This window comes from Corvus hawaiiensis, chromosome Z (genome assembly GCF_020740725.1).
Source record: "Corvus hawaiiensis isolate bCorHaw1 chromosome Z, bCorHaw1.pri.cur, whole genome shotgun sequence".
Classification (NCBI taxonomy): domain Eukaryota; kingdom Metazoa; phylum Chordata; class Aves; order Passeriformes; family Corvidae; genus Corvus; species Corvus hawaiiensis.
The window spans coordinates 65,701,680-65,717,461 of NC_063255.1; the positions used below are offsets into that span (position 1 = coordinate 65,701,680).

At 39.8% G+C, this 15,782-nt stretch overlaps 1 protein-coding gene across 1 annotated transcript in view; it reads right to left on the reverse strand.

The window, feature by feature from the left end:
* Nucleotides 1-9,651: 9,651 nt before the first annotated feature.
* Nucleotides 9,652-15,782, reverse strand: part of RCL1 (RNA terminal phosphate cyclase like 1) — a 31,871-nt gene continuing 25,740 nt past the window's right edge. Inside the window, exon 9 of the mRNA XM_048292118.1 lies at nucleotides 9,652-11,287. Within this exon, the coding sequence (XP_048148075.1) occupies nucleotides 11,137-11,287 (151 nt within the window). The 3' untranslated portion in view covers nucleotides 9,652-11,136. The remainder of the gene's footprint in view (nucleotides 11,288-15,782) is intronic.

Genomic DNA, 15,782 nt, shown 5'->3' on the forward strand with positions numbered 1-15,782 from the left:
GACCTGGTATCAGTTTGTGGAAAGTAAGATTGTTCTTTGAATAGTGTTTTCACACGTGTGCATGTATTAGAATTTTTTCCTACATTTCAAGACGTATATGGAGATTTAGATGAGAATATCTGTTATGGATTTTTAAAATCAATGTTTCTATTTAAAATAGAAACTGAATATGTACTGATTAATAATACCTGATTTTAAATGCAATGAACTGCAGCTCTGTCCAGATTCTTTTACCATGAATTATTATGGAAAGTTAACCTTCCTGAGCTTGTTTGGCAACACTTATCTGTGAAAGTCAGGAAGCCTCAAAAGTTAATGTTTATGTAAATTCATTTCCATCAGTAATGTTTCATCCTGTTGAGTTTGGGGTTCTTTTTGTGTTATTTAATCTATTGTGTAATTTAATCTGCTTTAGTGTAGCAGGATGTGAGTGTGATACAGCTAAAAACTAAAAGGACAAAAGACAACACAATGAGGTAACAAAAATGCTGTTAAGGTCAACTGTTGAAGTTTTGGAATTTCCACACTGGAGAGCTCAACCTTTACGATATTTTTAAATTTTTTTTTTTTCATTTTGAAACGCATGTAAAATACAACTACTAAGCTACTTGGATGCAATACAGAAGTCAATGTCATAATACTGAACCAAATGTATCTTGCACATTTTCCTAACTGCCTACTGTACTCACATCAATCACCAGAGACCTTAATGAAGGCTCTTGAGTTCAGCATGGAGAAGAGAAGGCTTCAGGGAGAAGTCTTCAGGGAGACTTTATAGCAGACTTCCAGTTTTAGCAACCTTCCTGTAAAGGAGTCTTACAGGAAGAGTGGAGAGAGACTTTTTACATGGGCATGTAGTGACAGGACAGAATGGCTTTAAACTGAAGAAAGTAGGTTTAGATTAGATACTGAGAAGAAATTCTTTACCATGAGAATACTGAGGTGCTGGAACAGGTCTCCCAAAGAAATTGCAGATGTTCCATCCCTGGAAGAGTTCAAGGTCAGGTTGGATGGGACTCCGAGCAACCTGGTATAGTGAAAGATGTCAGGGCCATTGGAACTAGATGATTTTTTATGTCTCTTCCAACCCAAACCATTCTATGATTCTGTAAGAGCAAGAACTTTTAATATGCACACACAAATATACAAACAAGAAACTTTTACGAACTGATTCTAGAAGTCTCTAAACTCCTTACAGTAAACTCAAAGATTTAATTTGTTTGTAGTTAGTTTTTCCACATGGTATTCTCATCTTAATATTTCAAAATGAAGCAAAGACACTGAATTTCACTTTTATTTCTACGCAGTTTTCCTTCTGGTTGATAGTACACAGTAGCAGCAAGTTGTGTTTTGATTCACAGTCCTGGAAAAGGATGAGCAGAGTTTAAAATCAGAAACCCATTCCAGTTTGAAATAAAATTATAAAAATATGCAGTCTGCTGATTCTTCAAATGTGCTAAGTAATGGTTGCTCAAATGAAAATGGATATGACACCCTTTGCTTTATCAATATTTCTGAAACAGTTACCTCAGAAAAAAGATAAATATCAGTGTTGGTATCAAATGTGCACACTGGCAAAACTGTAACATTAAAACATTTTATGTTAAAAATAAATTATTAGGTATCTTTAGCATAGCTGTTTTGCTTTTGAATCTTTTGACCAATTTCAGTTAAAACTAGGAGGAGCATAAGGGTTTCATAAAGAAGTAAATTCCTGGTCTGCATTCAAGAAGATACCCTGCTATGGACCTCTGCAAACCAGCTAAGAGGCACTTCTGAGAGAGAGGCCTGTCCTACAGGCCACTACTTGGGTAACACAGTTTTCATTAATTAATTGTGGGATCAGACTCCACATAATTTAAATTAACTTCTAATTTTCACTCTTGCTTTGTAGTTACATTGGTACAAACAACATCAAATACATGTCAAATTACTCTTTTTTTCTCCTCCCTTATTTTTGAATTCCAGTCAGATCAGTTAAAGATCTTTCTTTGTAATTAAAACAATAAATCAAATTCAGCTGTTTTAATTTCCTATATTAAAAAAAAGCACCCAGCAACTATTAAATTTGAAAACATTGATTCCTTGTTCCACTCTTAATAACGTAATGGAAATAAACCACATATTGGAGCTCTCTGGGAGAACATTGCAGGATCTAGAAATAGCTTCCACAAACTTGTTTTCTTGGAGGAGGGAGATTTTTAGATAAGCAGTTCCGGTAAGTATTCCCTGACACTGAGGCACACATACAGAATAAAGCACAAAAGCTCTCCCTAGGGCAAAGAACATGTATCACTTGCCATTAAGCTTCCTCAAAGGTTAGGTTATAAAAGATACTGTCAATGTAGTTGTACCTGAGGCAGAAACAGGAGCTAACTTGATCCTCCCAGGTAGTAGCTTCAGAGTGCGTCATTCCCAAGATAGCTTTCATGTGAAGGACCAAAGCAATTAGGTGTGTTTATCTAGTTGCTTCAAAGAGTACGACTAGTTCTCGCTCACAGAAATGAAGGAAAGCTATTTGTCATGGTTTTCGCTCAATGCCAAGCAATTTTGAATCTCACATTCCCAGGACCAGAGAAGCTACAAGACTACTCTGCAGCCTTGGCACTGCCTTCAACACAGCTAGACCTGGGGAGGAATCCCAGTTCTCTGAGATGAGTCACAAGTGTCCAACCCTCCTGGTTTTGGATGTCTTCTATTCTGCTTCCTCTGCTGCTACAGAATTGAGTCAGCCATAGACGGAAAGCCTAAAACTACCAGCAAACCCAGACGGAGATATTTTTGGTTAGCAGAAATTTTGACAACAGGACCCAGTTTGTGCTTAAGAGATGCTGCAGCAGGCAACAGAAATAAATACTGATGTATGGAGAGGTTACCCTTCAGTAAATGGCAGAGGAAGCAAATCAAAAAGATTGCAAAGGGAACTGCTTTTACTTGGAACTGCCACTGTTCTGCTTACCCCCAAAACTAACTAAGTGAAACTAACAAGCCCCACACAGAGCTTGTTGAGTTTAATATTTGGCTAGCAGCTGCAGTAACAGCAGAAGAAGTGGATTGTCATGAGAATGGTGGGTGAGGTACAGCTACTGAACTACTACCCTTAGCATCTGTGTTTCTTGGTTTGTTACATGAGCTAGTGCTGCAAAAATATGCTGGCAAGGGTTGGGATTTTTTTTTTATTCCCTATAAAAGGCTAGTGGGCTAAAGAACAATATTTAAAAATAGCCTTAAACATTTTAAGTATAAACAGATAATTGAAAGAGTAGCACAGTTACATTAGTTTCTTCAATTTTGTGTTTTTATATCTTCATGACTTCTATTCCCCACGCTGCCTCATTGAAAAGCAAGAAGGTAAAAAGTAGTATCTAGTCCTCAGAACTCCTTCTCTTAAGCTAACCTTGACTTTGTGTTGGAGATAGTCTTTGCAGTAGCAGTGGTAGATACCTTATGTGATGAAATGCCATAAGGGTTTTCACCAGTGGAAAGGTAGTGACAGAAACCCCCACAGTACTGATGAGCAAACACAGTATTAGGTTGGCTTCCTTAACAGAAGGTCCTAAAAGAATAAAGTCTTTCAATTCAATAAGACTGAAGCTTTATATCAAGATTTTATCTAGTACAATTTAGAGACTTAGGACTTTATAAGAATGCGTTAATTGTCAATTTAATAGCATAGTATTCCACCGGTTTTAAGGCAGCCCATATATAAAAGTGGGATCAAAATCAAAACTTTGATTTTGAATGTTAGACTTAGTTTGCTTTCTTGTTCCACTTTAAAACTCTGAGGATTCAGCCAGAAGACCACTGCTTTTCAAGATGGCAAGCCTTCAAGGAGACCTCTGAGATGGAAGAGATGAGGACAATGCTTTGTTTCCACAGCAGGAACTACTAGAGTTAGTTAGAAGAAATCCAGTCTGTCTCTTCACTCTTCCATTTCAGAAACTGTGGATGAAAATCCCTGTAGTAAGGCAGATCAGTGACCAGTGGAAAAAAGAGAGGAAGCTGTCTGGGTGAGTGGCCAGGGGAACAGCCTGCAGAGGATTCTGTACATACAGGGAACAGAGAAGTAAAATGATGTAGCAACTCAGAGCCCCACTGCAGCATGGTGGAGGCTGTTCTTCCAGCTTATGCAATAGAGCAAAGACCATGGATCTAACAGGAGGAGTGAGAAGGGATCAGCAGAGGAAGGGATGTACCACAATGGAAAGCTTTCTCAAGTAAAACTAGCAGAATTTAGTCTTTAGAGGTAGAAAAAATAAACCAAACAAATTCTGTGAACGTAACAAAGGAAAAAACCTAAACTTCACCAAAACAAACAAAAAACCAAAAAACCCCACCACCCTCAAACCAAAACCAACATTAAAAAAGAGCAAAAATAAGCCAGGGAGATTCAGGCTCATAGAGCCCAGACAAGGTTATAGCCATCATAAAGTGAGGCAAATGTTTGCACAGACCTGAGGTTCTGTGAATCTTGGTATTTTCTAGTCCAGCTCCCTGTGGGATACAAATGAGTCACTTCATTCTTCTCTACCACTGGCTCAAAAGCAGTTCTCCAAAACACAGACTCCGGAACAGAGGATATAAATGCATGAAGCCAAGAATTACATTACAGGAATGCAAACAATGTACCTTTTTATATTTATATGCCTATGATTTACCAATAACAATTCAAATCGTGTATTAATAGCATTGTCTGGAGAAGACATAAGGCAGACGAAATCAGTGAGAGACTTCACTGAAATCTGGAAAGGTGTGAAAAGAGAAGTTTCAGACAAATTTTCTCATAGCAGCTCTTTCTTTGAAAGTGGTTCAGTGAAGAAAATGCCATGAACATAAATATAGTTAAGTTTTCACTCCATGTGTCAGTCAGGCAAGTGAGGATTTCGGTAATTTCTTGTATTTTCCTTACAATGTCTCAATAGCTATTCAACAAATTCTGACAAAAATTGCTTTCTTCTGTGCAAACTTGTGAGACTGAGGAGGGAAAAGAAGGATAATAAGATTCTGCAATATCCTTCTCCTTGGCTATTAGTTGCGCTCTCTTTTTGCTTCTTATTGTAAATTTCATGTTCTAAAAAAAATCTGCTAACAATGCTTATTTAAATCTGCAAACTGAAACAGATGTTCATTCTTTATTTTTACTTTAAACTAAAATTAAGAAAACCTTTTTAGGCAGCTGCCACATCCAGCCTCTGGTGGTATAGCTTTAGACTAGCCCCCCTCACCCTCTTGTTGAGTAAGAAACTGTTAAGAAGCCTGTGCTTGTCTAACACCCTGTTCTTCTAAGATGCTCTACATAGCACAGAAAAAGACTGATCTTTCAAAATATCTCTTCACTTTGAATTCATACATCATTGCTTAGAAAATTCTAGAACAAGATCTTGACACTATTTCAAGGCAAAACTTGCTGCTAACATTAATGGTGAAGGATGAAGAAACAGTATTTTTACTAACAACCTGACAAACACATTTCCAAAAGAAATAGAAATGCCATTTCCTAGTCTGTCTTATTTAGCCCTGATTCATTGTGGATGTGTTCTTTGAAAACATATTATGTAGATTACTTATGTCCTAAAAATCAAGTGAAAATAGTGGATAATAAACTTGTGGCATGAATTATGAAGTAGATTTTTACAATCAATGCTTAAAAACATTCTGCAGTAGAAATTCTTTCCCTAAGTCACATTCTGAATGTTTACATGTATTTCTAAATACAAATACTTTAACAAATATCTCAGGAAGCCTTGCTGCTTCAGGCACCTTCTGAATGCTGACACACAAACCAATATGGCTGGGGTTTTCTTCTTTTTTTCCCATTTTCATGATGTTAAAAAAAAAAAAAAAGAGTAAATAATCAAAACTCATGCATATTTTGATCTAGATGTATCTTGCAGATGTTTAGTGCATTATACGGAATCAAAACTGTATTTCCAGACATGAAAGAAAATTCTGTCCTGATGTGCTGAGGGATGACCATTCAGAACCATAGTCTTAATGAACAGAATATATCCACATTCATCAAAAGTTTAGAACATATATCTACATTTATGCCAAAAGTTGCTTAAGCAACTTTTTTCTTATCCTTGGAGACAGTTTAGGATAGAAAAAAGATTTAAGTAACTTTCAAGGAGCAAGGTGGCGGCAGGTTAAAAACACAGTGAGAAGGAGTAAGGCATTTGTTCTTAAATGGTGTAACTTCTGAGGCATCCTGCAAACATGGGTGCCCTCCTGAACCTGTTGCATTTTGTATAACGGAATGTGTCACTGACATGTAGTCATGATCACTGGAATCAAGCCCTTTATCCTACTAGCTCATCCATAGTTAAGCACCAGATACCTCCCATGGATCAGTCTCCACAAAGCCCTACAGACTTTCACCATGGGCTCACTCTTGAAGGAGTACTGATGTTTGTTGTGTGAACAGCACAGTGGAGGCTGCCAGGGAAGCATGGCCAAACTGGTACTGAGAAGAGGAGGCGACACTGTGGCAGACATACAGCATGAGGACAAATGCAAAGACACAGCCTACCTCTGTGCTCAGTTGTGGAGAGCGGTTGCTACTTCATTTCCATGGGCACCCAGCCACTGCTCACCCTCAAGTAGAGCTTATCTTGGCCTTTGTTTTCTTGTGGCTACATCTTTGATCAATACCACTTTAAACCAGGTTTTCTCTGCGGGTATCCTTATTGCTACATACACACACAGTTATTTCTATACTCTCTAGCACACAGGGAATACAGCTCTGGGCACTATTCTTATTGCATATACATAATCTTACTGTTCCAGGAAAGAGATTAGCACTAATACCTGACATCTATTGCTACAGATTTACTACAAATCATCCTAATAGATCTGTCTTGTAACAATGTCACAACTCAATTTATATCTAGTCCAAGGGCTATTTGGACATTGTGATGCTCTGACACAGTGCATGACTTACTCCTGTTACTCATACAATGCTGTCACTGTGCAGTTCAGCCCACATGCTATCTTCCCTGCAGGACTTTCTGTCTTTTTATCCCTCTCACTGACAACAGGTTATAGGTGTTTTTCAGAGCTTTTCAGTGTTGCTCATAGATCAGGCATAAGGAAGACTCTATATATCCCATCATGAGTGATCTTTTAAGATATAGCTTACCAAGACCTAAGCAGTAACTGCAATACTCCTTCCACATTTTTCTTTTGTTTAGAGTTGCCCTGACACAGTTGTGTGTCTCACTTGGGATCCCTCAGGAGCCAGATTAAATAGAAGTGGACATACATCAGACATACAAAATAAAAGTGTGGAGATGGCCATACAATATTAAGAAAAAAAAAGGAAATAAACTCATAGATAAAATTATGCATCCTGAAAACTCATTCTTTTCTTGTTTGTCTTTTTTTCCTCTGGTTTCTGTCTCAAGAGCATGATTAAGAGAAATAGGGAAGTGAATGTCAGAGTTTTCAAGCAGAGAATTACACCTCTGTGGATTGAAACAAAATCCGTATCACCCATGGGGAAGAGGAAGAAGAGAGAAAATATCTATGCTCTGGCAGTAACATAAACATGATTTTGAAAACATTACCCAGGACAGCCATGTACTTACTGTTTTGGCCTAGATAATTTACCTACTGTGTACTTCCCCAGAGAGTTATTGCACTGGCTTCTACCCATATGCCTTTGGTAAAGTGCACTGGCTTGGAATGAAACAATTTTGCTTCCAGTATAATCTCTTTGACTCCAGAAGCTCTCCTACAGCAAGTTAGCATGAATTTTCTGACATAATCACCGAAGTCAAACTACAATCACAGCACCATAGGAGAAAGTTTGACAACAGGTATTACAAAATTGGCAGGAGATGCAACGTAAAAGCATATTTTACAAATACTTTTCACATCACCACTATGACTGCCATTCTTGTGGGACTGCACCTGCAGTGCTGCATCCAGCCCTGGGGACCCCAGCATAAGACCTGGACCTCTTGGAGAAAGTCCAGAGGAGGGGCATAGTGATGATCCAAGGTTTGGAGCACCTCTCCTTCTTATGAGGACAGGCTGAGAGATTTGGGTTTGTACAGCCTGGAGAAGACTCTGTGGAGACCTTACAGCACCTTTCAGTCAGTACCTAATGGAACCTGAAGGCTGGAAAGGAACTTTTTAAAATGGCATGTAGTGACAGGACATGGGGTGATGGCTTTAAGCTGAAAGAGGGTATACTTAGATTAGATAGTAGGAAGAAATTCTGTACTGTAAGGGTGGTGAGCTGCTCTAACAGGTTGCCCAGAGTAGTCGTGGATGCCCAATCCCTGTAAGTGTTCAAGGCCAGACTGAATGGATCTTTGAGCAACCTGGTTGGGGGATGATGGAACCAGATGATTTTTAAGGTATCTTCCAAACCAAACCATTCTGATTCTATGATCAGAGCTGTTCACCCAGAGGGATAAACTAAATTGCTGATGGATTTTTCAAAGAGTACAGGATTATTCATGTACAGCTAATGACTTCAAATTTAAGTTAACTGAGTATTACTCTGCCATGGATAGACTGAGATGAAAGATGTGTCTCCTAGTAACTATCATCTTTACCATAAAGTCTGTGGCTACCAACACTATTTTTCACCAAAAATTTCCTCAGTCCAGCTCTAAAATTAACTATCTTACTGCTTTTATGATCAGACCACCAAAACAGATGTTAATTGCTGTTTTGCCGATAAACAAACAGCTTTTATCTGCAGGATTTCCTTCTAGTAAGTACTTTTCCCAGAATAAGAAGGCCAAATAATTTTAAGAAAGTGCTTAAAACCTCCTCCGGAATTGTTAATATTTCTCCAGAGAGTGACTGTTCTGGAAAAACATATTATTTCATAAATAAAATCTCTGTAAAGCAACAAGCAAATTCAGAGTTGCAGCAAGCATTGTGCTGCAGAGCTATGCAATTTGCAGCAGGGCTAATGGTTACCAGTCTAACTTTAACACTGAGGTTAAGTACAGGTAATTGTGTGACATAATTATTGCTGAAGAATCTGCTGCCTGGGCAACTTATTGCCTTCTCTATGCCTGGTGCAATGGGAAACATTTGGAAAAACTCTCACAGCTTCATAGTTAAGCTTAAAAACAATAAAGCTTTTCATTTTTGAAGTTGTGACAATACTTCCAAATTTTATTTAGGCCAATTTCAGAAATCTGAGCTGTGGCACAAACTCGAGTCTTTAATTAATGTAGGCTTAATATTTTTATTCTAGTGGCAATTAATTTTAGCATGTACATTTCACCTTTTGGATCAGTGGCTCTTTGTATTTTGGGTAATTCTAATTCATAATTTCTAGTTTTTTCATTACATAGTGACAGAAGAGAGCAAGGTAAATTCTTTCATACCTACCTACCTTTTTCTAACTTGCAATGTAAAAAATATAGTCAAGTTATTTTATTTCACATCCTGTTGTTTTATTTAGGGTTTCCTCAGCTGCAAGTCAAATTTTGGAAAGCTAGTAAATTATAAGAATGGCTTTGCCCTTTCCCTGCGTCCCTCTCTGGCAACTCCCAAACCTGTTTTTTTTTAATGAGTCAGTTCAAGATAGCCATTTATCTTATGAAAGGCTCAGAAAAGAGCCTTCCAGGCTTTCTTTTTTCCAGTTGTTGTCTGTTTTGCTTTAAAGGGAAATAAAACCTTATGTAGGAAAAAAATACTTTATTTTTCCAAAAGATGTCTAACAGATTGCAACAAGAACAAAGTACAGCAAAAAAATGACTCACACGGCCTGCAGTAGTTAACAAAACACTAAGCAAATATCAGACCTTTGTCAAAGTCCTTTTTGGGTCCAATATACATTCTTCATACTACAGAGGTAATGCCCACTTTACAGTGGCATCAGATAAAGTTCGTAAAACCATTATAACACAGTCACTAGTATCTGCTCTATGTACCAGCTTTTGACACAGTTTTATTTTCCTCCAGACGCACAAAGTATAGTCTGGAGTCAAATATAAATTTCTTCCCTTGTGTCAGGACTTCCGCCTTAACTTTAAACAGGTTTGCCTGGAATCTACCAAAAGCCTTTCATGGGTAAATATTTATTTAGTAGAAACTTTTTTGTATCTATCAATCCAAGTAGTGCCCATACAGCACTATCAGAACTTTAAAAAGGGAGCAGATACACAGAATATGATGGTGTAACAGAATACATTTTTCTCCCTCAAAGCCTACAGTTATTTTTGCTACTTTTCACAACTAATTGTGAACCACATGTATAGCATGCCAAACAAACCTAAAAAGAATGTAGGTGGTAAGTCAAAAGCTGTCATGGAGGGTGCCCATCTCCCATGCCCATCTTTGCAAAAGAGGCTAAAATAAGTCAGTATAGGCTGTGATCTCTTCTGCAATATTCTAACATTAGGAAAAATAACAGACAGATATTTTATTCTTCCTGTGAAACTGCAACCCTGAGATGAGCTCAGCTGGTTAAAGCATGGTGCTAATAATGCTAAGATCAGGGGTTTGATCCCACTATAGGCCATTCACTTAAGAGTTGGACTCAATGAACCTTCTGGGTCCTTTCCAACTCAGACTATTTTGTGATTCTGTGAATTTAGTAAATGTAAACAGGAGTGGAGCATCTGCCAAATTCTACACACACGCAATGTATAAACAAACAATTACTGTCATACCTTTACTTTTATTTTCATGCCAATATTATCCCCACAATTACCTAAAGAATCTAATATTTCCGTTGTGATCACTTGTTTTGAAATGCAAAGCTTGTTTTGATAAATTTTTTTTCCCTCTCTATCTAAACCTTTCAGAAGAAGCTACAAATGGAATCAGTAAATACATTAAACCAGAGCACTCACCTCATTAAGGCTTGAGAGCACAGTGACATGAGGCACTTGTGTCCCATTCAGTGGAATACAGTGCAAAGAGTCCCAAGTCAGCTGAGACTCCAGAGAGCCATTCCAAGCAGCACAGAATACTGGCATTGCATTTATAAATAGCACAGATCTAAATAGTCTGAAATCAGCTTTATTGTTTACATGCAGTGAGCTTGGGTACCCCCGCACTGGAATCATCACAGGTCTCCCTATGCCAGAATAAGTAGACACAGGTAGATTTTATTAGATCTTTGGAGCATTTTCTGTCTTTCTTGAAGTCTGTAGATGTTTTTTATCTTATAGTTTTACTGAGGTTGCAAAATCCAATGCCAACACACGTCATTAAGACTTTCTCCCCCCCCACGTGCTCTTCCTCAGGGGTCTTTGTTTCAATTTTAAACATGATCTGGAAGAAGCTTCTTAGGTGTCGCAGAAACTCAATTCTGAGGGAGAGAAAATGACACAGTTTAAGAAAAAAAACAGAAAGCCTTTTAGCATTATGTACTAACACAGATTCCAGCAATAAGCATGGTGAATGAAATACAAAAATATTGCTTAGTTCAATTGGAGAAACAAGGCTACAAGCTCCAAACACTCTTCTCACATGTGTTGTAGAAGTGGCTAGTGACCCCTACTGAAACCTCTGCACTCTCTGTATAAGCAGAGAGAGGAATGGCTGGTAATACAGCGAGACAAAATGGTGAGGGAAGAACAAAGAAAGGAGAGAAATGTACCCGGGCAAGGTCATTTACTCCTGATGCTGACTCTTCATCAGGGCTATGTGAACCCCATGCCAACCTGTGACTCTCCTCCTTTCCCCTGCCAAATGTTTAAAGCAGAAACAAAACTTAAACAGGGATAGCCAAAAGGCTGGGTGCATACTTTAGGAGAGATCCTAAAGCGTATGTTTGATTTGTATTACTAACTTCTCCACTTCTTAGTTAAATGTTTCATTAGAATTATATTCAGACTCAGAATTCTTCCTGTTTTCTCATTTTCAGAAAAAAAAATTCCTTTCATCATTTCAGAAAGAAAGGCACAAAGAAACTAAACAATCACACTGATCCTAAACAAACACTGACTGGAGGGTGAGTAACACAAAAAACTATAAAAAAAGAACAAATCCAAAAACAGCCAAGAAAACATTTTTACTGGCTTCTCCAAAAGAGGGAACAAGCAATTACACCAAAAGATTTCAGAAGAAAATTTATAATTGCTCCAGACAGAAGTTTGGACTCTTCCAGTCATGGCCACAAGCAAGTCTGCAGTTCTGAACAAAGATTTAATCTCCTCCAGCAATTGGTATGTGCTTTTCTTAATTTAAAGAAAGAGAATGTGGACATCCAGTTCACACATTGGCTTGTCTGCTCTACATGCTGAAAGCATAATTGCAAGCTAATCACACATATGTCATTATAACAAATCAAGAGAAAGTACCCACAAAATGGGAAGCAGGAGACCAAAAGCATAGGCCTGTCCGCACTATGACATCATGCGACCTCTGAAAGCCTCCTGGCAGCTCCTATTCACAGAAATTGTGAAGAAGTACAATGGAAATTGCAGGAGCAAAATTGCTTTATACACTTCAGCTGGGCATGCTGCTGCTCCTGCAATCAGATATATGCATAGGAAGAGAGGAAAATGGCAGGACCCAGAAAAAGAGAGGATGCTTTACCTATACTGGTGTGTGCTTCGGATGATCTGACATCTCTGGGGCAATCTGCTGAATTCCTCTGCAGGGTGAATGTGGGAACATTGCTCCCAATGCTATGTATACTTTCTACTGCACCTTCTGGACTGATAACTTGCCTCAGCACAGACACCAGCTCTCTCATTTCTCAAACGGATTAAGAGTTGAAAGGAATAACTGAAAAATGCCTTTTCTTCCATGCCTCCCCAATTGCAAGGTTTCTGGTTGCAGCTGTAATAGGCAAATGGGCATATGCTGGCGTAATTGCTTCAATAAAGCTGACAGGCAACAAACTCTCTATCAGCCTTCTCCTTAGCTGGGTCCTCTCACAGGGCTCTGGCAGTGTGACAAGAAAGCAGCCAAGCCCAAAACAGCAGGAGTGGAATGCTGAACTGCAAGGAGGGCACAGAATAAACTGTACAAATCCTAGAGGCAGTGTGGAGCCAGAGACTCAGAGAATAATCCTTAACAGTGATCAGCAAACTCTGCAACATGTTTGTGGGATCAGTTCAGTCCATACCTCTCTTTGCACATAGCTGGGCTACCCTGCATCTCTGCCTCTTCTCCCTTTTGAATAAAGGCAGAGTGAGAAAAGTATCAGCCCCCATGTACATTGGAGTGCAAGCGAAGGGGAGGCTGCCTGGAGACATCAGGGGAGAATGTAGAACCAGCAAAAGGCCAGCTTTGTCTTGTAGCAGTAGAAGCACAAGTGGTATGAGCCCTGAAAATAGGAGAGAAAGAGGCGGGAAGGTAGGGGTATGTGACGGAAGGCAAGTCTGTATTAGCTCTGAGGTTGGTCTGGGTCACGGGTGAGCACCTCAAATAATAGTGCAGGCTGTACCAACCACACAGGCACAGGCTGGAGGAATGAGAGAGGGGGTGAAAAGTACAAAGAAGGTTTATTTTGCTGAAAATTTACGCTGTGTGTTCAGGCAAGAACAAGGCAGAGCTGAACACTGCTCCTTAGGTGCACAGACAGCTACATGAGCCACACTGGAGGTCTTGCAGCCAACAACAACAAGTGTAAAAAGCCTGTTTATCTAAGTGCTGTCTTTTCCCCAAAGCCTGCTAAGGATTACCAAAAAGTACACAAGAACTTCATGTATTGGGCAAAGCAACCAACTAACAGACCACTGTGAGAGAAGACCTGTGCACCAGCAGTGCATTCTTGGCTCAGTTGCCCTGGGGCCTGCACAGGGCTTTGCCTGGCAGCACTGGCAGCCCCAGCACTGCTCTCCTGAGTCCTGCCAGAGACCTTGCAAGGCGGACACAGATTGAGGAACTGAGGGTGGCCACCCCCAGTCAGAGGAACAACTAAAACCATCAGCTTGGCTGGGCACAGGCACCCTAACCCCACCTCTTGAAACTCCTAAACCCTTCCAAAGCCAAGGGTTGGGACACTCAGGCTTTCCTGTTGCTGTCCTTCCCGTAACCCTGGCTCATGCTGATCCACGTGCATGCAGACAGGTCTGTCCTGCCAGACTGACCTCTGTGAGTTAGTGGCATGGCCAGCACCCTGCATACAGTTTTAAGCCCAGCTTGACAGAAAGGCACTCACTTCTGTGAAATATGGATGCTAAGGAAGGGGTAATGCAGATAGCTGCTGGTCATACAGACTGGTAGCCCCAATGCCACTCAGGACAGCCCTGCTCATGGTGCTGCCTGCCCTTCCACCTCCCATCCTTAGTTGAGGCAACAGATGCATCCCATGAAAATACAAAGATCTCAAAGAAATTCCCTCATTCTGATGGGATACTCCAAAGCACTTTGTCCCTGGTGTTCTCAGCAGCCAACTGAACTGTCACATTCATCCTATATTATGCTGGACAGGGAAGCCAATCTAGCATAACACAGCTTTTAAATAGCTTCAGATTCTGTAGGATGTAAGTGCTAAATGCAGAGATGTCACAGCTCTGAGAGAGAAAAGAAGAGGCAAGGATGGGGAATATGACCGTACTGCAATTTACTTCATGAGGTTGTGTATCAAATGAGTTGCTTGGGAGCCAAATATACCAGTCCTTTATAAGCAGCCCTAGCTGAGGGCATGTGGGTGCTGCATAAAAAGCTGCATTCTATCTGAACAGATCCTCATGGGACTGATGAGCCACAGATTCTCATGGAATGACAGATTTTATGACCTGCTGCTTCAATATGTGTACTTTTGACCTTTATCCCTGCTGCATACACCTAGCTTGGGAGACGTGACAACACACCAACTTGAACTCTGCCTGCTTACAAAATAAACTAGTGCATTTGCTTGATTTTCACAGAACAAAAAAAGGGTAAAAAAATTTTAAAATACTCACAATGACGAGTGAGTGGATTGTCTCATATGCTTAACTGTGCAAACACTAATATCTACTCTTCCAAAACCTTTCACATGAATACTTACTTTACAGGGGATTACTTCCCCTCTGTGCAATGGGACACTTCCCTGTCTTCCCCTCAAAATCTGATGAATGTTGTTTCCAAGGTACCAGGAGTTGAGAAGAGCAGTTAGGTAATTTTTAGCTCTCATGTGATGGCACCACCATTCTTCAGTTATCACAGTACTGTACCTTTCACGTATACAGCACCGGTACCATGATAACCGAAAAAGGACAGTTCATACTCTTATTATTTGATGCCATTGTCAGATAAACAAACCTCCCTTCATTTGATTAAAGAATAACTGCTCAGTCTCTAGAAATAACTGTGATCTAGTAAATCACTTGCAAGTCTGATAAATTAAATTTTTGATAATGGTTGCTGTTTCCCTAACCATTTTCTCATAGAACTCAATTTGGCCACTGCTGTGAAAGATAATAAAAAGTCTTTTTATAAATACAATAAAGACTAAAGGAGGGCCAAGGAAAATCTCCATGCTTTACTGGACGCGGAGAGGAACATTGTCATCACGGATGAGGAAAAGGCTGAGATCCTAATGTCTTCTTTGCCTCAGTCTTTAACAGTAAGACTGTTATCTTCAGGGCAACCAGCCCCCTGAGCTAGGGTACAGGGAGCAGAATAGATCTCCTGTACCCCAGGAGGATCTAGTTAGTGGCTGGCTGTACAGCTTAGACACTCACATGTCTATGGGGCAGGATGGTATTCATTCAAGGGTACTGAGGGAGCTGGCAGAAGTGCTCACCAGCTGCCCTCCATTATGTAGCATCAGTCCTGGCTAAATGAGCAGGTCCCAGAGGACTGAAGGTGGGCCAGTGTGGTGCTTATATCAGAAGAGTCAGAAGGAGGACCCAGGGAACTAT